At 38.1% G+C, this 8,667-nt stretch overlaps 1 protein-coding gene across 1 annotated transcript in view; it reads right to left on the reverse strand.

Moving 5' to 3' along the window:
* The window catches only part of LOC107144385 (attractin-like), an 85,766-nt gene that overhangs the window by 70,641 nt on the left and 6,458 nt on the right, over positions 1-8,667 (reverse strand). The window contains exons 2-3 of the mRNA XM_015488205.2: positions 5,921-6,004; positions 4,182-4,295 (exon numbers count right to left, since the gene is read on the reverse strand). Coding sequence (XP_015343691.2) covers positions 4,182-4,295; positions 5,921-6,004 — 198 coding nt within the window. The remainder of the gene's footprint in view (positions 1-4,181; positions 4,296-5,920; positions 6,005-8,667) is intronic.

The raw sequence follows: 8,667 nt of genomic DNA on the forward strand, positions 1-8,667 counted from the left end.
ACTCTGTTCTAGGTATAAGGATAACGACAGTGAAATAGACAATGTCCCTACCCTCAAGGAGTTCAGTTAGAGAAACAAATAAGCCCTGACACATCCTCACATGCAAGTGTGTATTCACACAGGCCAGGCAGAGATCATACCATGAAGGGAAACAGGGCAGAGAAGAGAACAGGAGGTACTGGGTTAGAAAGGCAGTTGGGAGGGCTTTCAGAAGACGTGACATTTGGTCAGAATCTTAAGTGAGAGTTTTGCCATCACCACGTTTTCATTCACTTTACACAGAGGTCGAGCAGCCTTTATCCAAATGCTTGGGACCACGTGTGTTTCAAATCTCAGATTTTGTCAGATTTGGCAATATTTGCATATACATAATGAGATATCTTGGAAAAATGGCCTTCCCTCAGGTTGCTTATGATTTTATATTTTAAAAACAGACCATCAAACAGAAAATTGATTTACATTGCATGTACACCCCCAGACACATAATCTGAAGGTAATTATTTATATAATATTTTTAATAATTTTGTGCATAAAACAAAGATCCATGGTGTAGAGCTTCCCACTCGTGGCATCATGTCAGCATTCAAAAACTTCTGTGTTTTGGAGCATTTCAGATTTCTGGATTAGGGGTGCTCCATCTGTACCAGTATGTTGAAGGGATAAGTACTTGCCTTGCAAGTGCAGAGCCTCTTACAAACAGATATGTCAAAAGCAATCTTCCCAGGACTGGGGTTGTGGCTCAGTGGTAGAACATCGCCTAGCATGTGTGAGGCATTGGGTTCGAGCCTCAGCACCACATAAAGATAAATAAATAAAGGCATTATCCATCCAGAACTAAAAAAATGAAAAAAATTAAAGATTTTTTTTTTAAAAAAGCAATCTTCCCATAAGAAATATAGGCCTATTCCAGAAAGAATCTGGGACTACAGTCACAAGTGGGAGGTCCTGTATTCTCTGTTAGTCCAGCACAAATTTCAGGATCAAAGAGACTTGATTTCAATCCTTGCTGCATGTTACTGACATCTCTGAGCCCCAGTTTCCCCCAAATGCACAATGGGAAGAATCCTGTCCAGCTCATAGTGACATCATGAGGATCAAATTGGTGGAGCATATGCAGGGCTTAAGCCTCCCACTAGGAGGTGCTCAGTAAGTGATAGCAGGTGGCCTTCTTCATATGGTGGGGACATTTAAATATGCAGGATGAATGACTTTACCAACTAGAGAAAGTGGATCAGCTTTCCCACTGTCAGGGAGGCTTAGGAATCTGCTATTATTTGCTTCAAAAACTTGAAATTGTGACAGCTTTGCAGTGTGTGGATTTCTCCCGGTGTGAAAGCAAAACAACTGGTTTAAGACAAAAATAAACTTTTACAGAGTAAATGAACAAACACAGCCTCCTTCAGCACATGAGACAAAGGAAGGCCTGTGGGTGAGGAAGGGATGCTGCAGGCTTGCTCCAGCTGTCACCCTGAGCAGCCTCCAATGGGAAGTCGGTAAGTGCAGGTGCAGCCTGGGCTGTAGCTACTTGTTAAACTGGAGCAAATCAAAAATGGCCTGCCCTCAGGTTGCTTATGATTTTATATTTTAAACACAGACCATCACTGTTTAGAACCAATTGTGAAAATCACAGAAGCAGACAAACTGAGCCCTGCTTTCATAAGGCATCCTTTGTTCACAGTCTAACAACTGCCTCATCACTATTTCACTTGATTTTAAAAAATAATAACTCTAGCTATGGCTTGATGGCGCAGGCCTGTAATCCCAGCGGCTTGAAAGGCTAAGTGCTGGAAGCCATCAGTGAGGGGTGGGTAAACTGGGTGATGTTGTAGCCATTAGGCAGGAAAGCCTCCTATGAGGAACTCCCAGCAGGAATGCACTGGTTGGAGAAAGCCTGATAGACGTGGTGCCCTGCCTAGCTCACTGCTCAAGTTCTAGCTGAAATCCTGAGATGGGAGTGACCCTCTGGAGCCAATAGCCTCTTGGTGTAGCTTGTCATATCCCAATCAACCTCTTTACTGCAAGACCCCAGCCATCGAAACAAGACTCCTCCCATTGAAACCTTATCCCTGCCTTTGATGTACTCTGCCTTAAAATAAAGAATGGGGCCTTTTTTCAGTTGTTCAGTTTCCAGCTCCTATCAGGACTCAAAGGCCCATCAGGCACTTCACTAAATCTAATCTTTGGCTCTGTCTTTATTTCTTACTGATTATTTCAGACTTTTAATTTTCCCAGGCAGTTCACACCTCTTTGGCAGGAACCTGCTCTGTTGGGGTGCCAGTCATCTTGATAGCTGGGGCAGGAGGATCATAAGTTCAAAGCCAACCTCAGCAACAGTGAGGTGCTAAGCAATTCAGTGAGACCCTGTCTCTAAATAAAATACTAAATAGGGCTGGGGATGTGGCTCAGTGGTTGAAAGCCCCTGAGTTCAATCCTCGTTTCCAAAAATAAATAACAGACACTTCTTAGAAGATGATGTACAATCAATCAACAAATACATGAAAAAATGTTCATCATCACTAGCAATTAGAGAAATGCAAATTAAAACCACTCTAAGATTTCATCTCACTCCAGTCATAATGGCAGCTATTATGAAGACAAACAACAATAGTGTTGGTGAGGATGTGGGGAAAAAGATACACTCATACACCACTGGTGGGACTGCAAATTGGTGCAGCCAATATGGAAAGCAGTATGGAGATTTCTTGGAAAATTGGGAATGGAATCACCATTTGACCCAGCTGTCCCTCTCCTCGGTCTATACCCAAAGGACTCAAAAATAGCATACTACAGGGACACAGCCACATCAATGTTTATAGCAGCACAACTCACAATAGCTAAACTGTGGAACCAACCCAGATGCTCTTCAATAGATGAATGGATTAAAAAAAATGTGGCATATATACACAATGGAATATTACTCAGTAATAAAAGAGAATAAAATCTTGGCATTTGCAGGTAAATGGATGGAGTTAGAGAAGATAATGCTAAGTGAAGTTAGCCAATCCCAAAAAAACAAATGCCGAATGTTTTCTTTGATATAAGGAGGCTGATTCATAGTGGGATAGGGAGCAGGACCATGGGAGGAATAGACAAACTCTAGATAGGACAGAGGGGTTGGAGGGGAAGAAAGGGGGCATGGGGTAATTAATGATGGAGGAATGTGATGATCATTACTATCCAAATACATGTATGAAGACACGAATTGGTGTGAATATACTATATATAACCAGATATATGAAAAATTGTGCTCTATATATGTAATAAGAATTGTAATACATTCTGCTGTCATATATAAATAAAAAATACATAAAAATAAATAAATGAATATTTAAAAAAAAAACTCTAAAAGGAACAGTGTTCTTTTGAAGAATATTCTCAGGGAGGAAAACCACTCTCCAGCTCCATCAACCACAAAAACCTCTGCATCTCCTACCCACAGACTCTAGCAGATGGCTGTGTCACAAGGCACTCCACACGTGGACCTGTGGAATACTCAACAAAATCATAGTGCTGCAGAGCAATTCAGAACATCCCATATAGTTGGTGAAATTGTTTCATTTAACTACTAATGTAGAATGTGCTTGTTAGAAAAAAAAAGCAATAAATAACTGGTCTGTTCCTCATTCTTAGCAGGTAACCACTTTCATTTTATTTATTTCATTCCAAAGTTTCCCTCATCCATTATAACACATACATAAATACATATACATACATATACGTAAATGCAAATGCAGATTGACACACCCACCCACCAATCATATGTGAATTCAGCAAGTAATTCTTGAAGTCCTATGTAATAACACAGAAGAACAAGATGGGCATGGTTTCCAATTTAAGTTGTCACAAAAAATGTTATATTTAACATATTACTCAAACATTTTTTTTCTGAAAAGGTAAACTTCACCCCCACCATGAAGAGAAGGTAAACTTGATAATACTGTCACAACTTTACAGATCAGCAAAATGGAAGAGATCAAGCACTACACCCAGAAACTGACCCTGTAGGCAAAGGAGCCCAGTCAGGACTAGCACACAAGAAGTGGACTGCAGAACCACTCATTCCATGAAGTGAATGTGTTATGTGATATTAACTGTGAATCCAGTAAGAATGTAATACAGGATATAGGTTTAAATTCAAAAATAAAATAATGATGACCAACTATTTATATGACTGAGCTTACCTAAAGGCAGCAATTAGTGGTGCATAAATTGAGTCCCCATCATAAACATATAAATGGTCCCAACTACACTCTGTAGCAAAATGATTGAAACGAAGTCTCATTTTTCTATTTGGCCTGAAAAGAACAAAAACAGTAATTTACAATAATCATCATAACCATTAAGCACTGTAGAAACTTTTTAAGAATTTACAAGGAGAAAAGAAATTAATAGTATATACACAGTGTTCCTCCATTTGTCAAAGACTCACTTAGTACTTGCTATGTCCAAGAGGGCATTAAACATGCAATGGGAAACAAAACAGATGTGATCCATGACGCCTGGGGCTTTGCAGTCCATTTAGCAGTCTGGGACAGCCAGTGTTTAACAGCCTCTGACCAATGCATTAGCCCTTCCACTTCGCACTTCCTTTCTTATTCAACTTCAGATTCCACACTCTTCATTTCACAAACACCCCTGTCAGTTCTCTAAACTTGCCTGCCCTCTGCCTCTTCGTGGCACTGCCTGGCAAAAGTCTACAGGAAAACATTTATCAACTTTGACTTAGATTGAATCCAAAGAAAACTGAGCTGTACTGAAGAAGTCCTGCCACCAGGCCGACTGCTTCCAGTACCCATCTCTGCTCAGCACTTCACGTGACACTTGGATTCTGCCAGCAGTCCTACCACTATCTCCCTCTCCCTCTCCACAATCACTAATTTTCAGGGACTATTTCAAACCTTCCAATTTCACCTTCCTGTTTATGCTTTGCACCTAGACAAAAATCCATGAAATTACCATTTCCCAAAACAGATAAACCTATTTCTCCTTACATCTCTCAAATATTTAATATTTCCCTCTTATATGGGACTTTCCCATCCACATTTAAATCTGCTTAGTATCCCATATTTGACAAAGCAAAACATAAAAGTCCTGATGTACCCATTGAAGAGATTTGTAAAATGGGAAAAAATGCCACTCTTTTCACAAAAATTCCTTTAAATATAAAGATTTTTCCCCCTTAAAAGTGACATTTATTTGGAATCCTCAAAGTTGAAAAGTGTCAGGAGATCCTGCGACTAAAAGTTTGAGAAATACTGCTTCCCAGGAGAAATACTTCTTCCATGATAAATACTCCTTTGCATGAAGGAAAGGAGAAAAAGGAAGGAAAAGCTGGAGGGACCCAGAAGTCCAGAGAAGGGACAATAAGGCAAGAGTGGTTATTCTGATTTTTCTGCCATGATAAAAACAGATATTTAGAAAAATTACAAAATATTATAATTTATAAAGTTTTAAGCAAACTGTTAAAAATAGTTTAACAGGTTTTTAACTATTACAGTTGAAAATATACAATTTTATAGTGCATACAATTTATTTGCAGCAATTTAAATCAATCTGAAATTTAAAAAAAATAATAATGATAAAAATTAAGGTGCTGAGAGAGTGCTTGCCTAGCAATACAAGGCCCTGGGTTAAATCCTAGTGCAAGAGAAAGAAAATTTAAAAATCAGAATCAGAATCATTTGCCAAATGAAAATTATTAAACATATTTTAAATATTTATGCTACTGGGTCTCGGGATATAGCTCAGTTAGTAGAGTGCTTGCTTTGCATACACAAGGCCCTGGGTTCAATCCCCAGCACCACAAAAGAAAAAAAAAATAGCAACAATTTGTTAATGTCATTTGTTGGAAAAGTAATGCCACACTGAGCTGTATTCTAAAAAATAAAAATAAAAAATGAAGTCAGCCATTACTACTTACTGTCCTTCAATGAGCCACGTGCACTTCATTTTATATTTATAATAACCAGGTCCATCTGTTATAAACCCAGAAGCTCCAGTTAGCCTGTAATTTAAATTTTAAAAAATCAATCTATCAGGAATTCAGACACTAATATCTTTCTTAATTCTCAATACAATGCAAATTGAGCAGACTGGGTACATTAATACATACTATATATGCATTTTAAGCACTGTCTCTTATCTCTCCAGTTCATTTACTTTGTTCCTTAAATGTGTCTTAGTTCCTCTTTCCAATGTGTCTTCAGCTCATAGGGACTGTCAATACATGGAACTACCACTTCTTCACTGTTAATCATTCACCATGAACACATTTCACTTTCTCACTTACCTTGTTAAGATTCCATGGTCCATCACAAGAATCATATCCTCCAAATCTCTCAACTTCCTTGCCCGTTTCTCCCTCTGCTATGCTTGTCTGTCTGATACAGAGATCTACATGTCTTACTTCCCAAACCTTCTTTATTTTGAGAAAGGGTCTCACTTACTTACCAAGGCTAGTCTCAAACTTGCAATCTTCCTACCTCAGCCATCCAAGTAGCTGGTATTATAGGTGTGTATCATGGGGTCTGGTCAATCTCTTTTGTTTATTGTATTTTGCTCTTTTACATTTAGTTAGCTATTTATAATGTCAAAATTTAAATTCTCCTCCTGTTTCTCTTTGCCTTTGTACAGATCATGTGAATTTTTTTTAGGATTCTGTACTGGGGTTCTACAGAGAAATAGAACCAATAGGATATGTGGAGTGAGTCTGTTGCAGGGGACAGACGAGGCAAGACACCAAATAGGAACAGGAAGCAGGTTTATTTAGCTCTAGCCAGGTTCAGTGGGCAAAGCTTTCTCTGTAATCAATCAATCCCCCTGAACCCTGAATTCAGGCAGTTTCAGAATTTTATACCCTTCATGTAAGGGAGGGGCTCCGAAGTTCACAGTCTGCAGAAGTTCACACAAAAGCAGCTTTTTCTTTCACTGTTCTGGGCAAGTTAACCCTTCAAGGACATAGCCTGAGAAGAGGAGAGCTTTTTCTCCCCTTTCTTTCCTCCCCCTGCCAGCTGTTACCATGAAGCCCAATTGGTAACTTCTCTTATATTAGAAATGTAGACATCTCTGTGAAGCCCAGCTCAAGGCCAGAGACCTTGTTAAAGGATCTTTTTTTAAAATCCCACTTTGCATTTGCAAACACACTTCTACATACTATTATACTGGATAAATATCTGTAAAAAACTAGTAAAGGGGCATTCAGCACTCCAGGTGCTGAACTCTTCCAGACTGGTAGCCAAGTAAGACAGAGCAATAGGAAATAGGAAGTTTAACTACACTGAACTCTTTTGTACAGACCCTTTTGCTGATAGTCCTAAAACCAATTATGGTGAAGATTTCTGGAGAAGCTTAGTTAAGATTTTCTGTGGAGAACGGGGTGTCAATATAAGTTTTCTAGAGAAATTAGCTCTTGCAACTATGGAAACTGCGAAGTGCCATGATAAGCTATCTACAAGCTAGATAATCAGGGAAGCAGTGGCATAGCTCAGTTCAACTCCAAAGAACTGAAATGCAGAAAAGCTGATGGAATAACTCTCAAAGGCCAAAGACCTGAAAACCTGGTGGGGAACTTGTCAAGTCCTAGAATCTGAAGATCAGAGAATCTGGAGTTCTATGTTCAAGAGCAGAAGAAGATGGATTTCCAGCTCCAGGAAAGCATTAAAATTCCCCTTGCACTAGGTGAGGTCAGATTTTCCTTATTTAGTCTAGCTCAACCACTGAACTATATCATCATATCTTCTGGGTATCACTTAACCCAGTCATGTTCTGGGTTGATTACAACTAACCATCACAGATTCCATATTGATTTATTTTTATTGTTTTTATCTTCTTTTCATAGTTGTTTAGATCATTACTATAATGTAAACATGTGCTTTATAATAATCTATTTACTAGTAACATTTCACCACTTTGAGTGAAGTATGGAAACTTCACTTCTATTTAGGTGCTTTGTCTTCATATAAATATCATCTTTAGTACCCGATAGTCTTGTATTTTTATTCAATCATCAAATATGATTGCTAAGACTTAGAAGGAAAGGAGAACCTATTGTTATTATTAAATAAACTCTTATTTCTGTTCCCCCATTGTTCTATCTTCCTTTCAGTTGTTCCATTGTTCCTTCCTTTATCATTTTCTTTCTGATTAAAAAACTTCCTTTAGTAATCTTTAATGGTTGAGTATGCTAGCAACAAATCTTTTACCTTTCCATCATCTAAGAATGTTTTATTTCCCTTTACCTCCTAAGCAACAGTTTCAACAGAAACAGAATTTGAGATTGACCTCTTATCCCACTTCCTTCTGGCTCCCCTGATTTCAGATGAGAAATTTACTGTCATCTGAATTGGTATTCCCTATAGGCAATGCTTCATTTCTTTCTGCCTGCTTTTAAGATAGTTTCTTTGCCTTTATAATTTAATAGTTTAATTATGATGCATCTTAGCATGGATTTCACTGAGCTTTATCGTTTATGGGGCTTTCACAGCTCCTTATGTCTTCAGGTTGGTTTCTTTTGCCATTACTTCTTTCAAATACTCATTCGCCTTTTCCTCTGAAATTCTAATTATATGAGTATTTGCTCCTTTTTTCTTTTTCTTTTCTTTTCTTTTCTTTCTTTCTTTTTCTTTTCTTTTTTTTTTCTTTCTTTTTTTTTTTTTTTTTTTTTTTTTT

This window comes from Marmota marmota, unplaced genomic scaffold, assembly GCF_001458135.2.
Source record: "Marmota marmota marmota unplaced genomic scaffold, marMar, whole genome shotgun sequence".
Taxonomy (NCBI): Eukaryota; Metazoa; Chordata; class Mammalia; order Rodentia; family Sciuridae; genus Marmota; species Marmota marmota.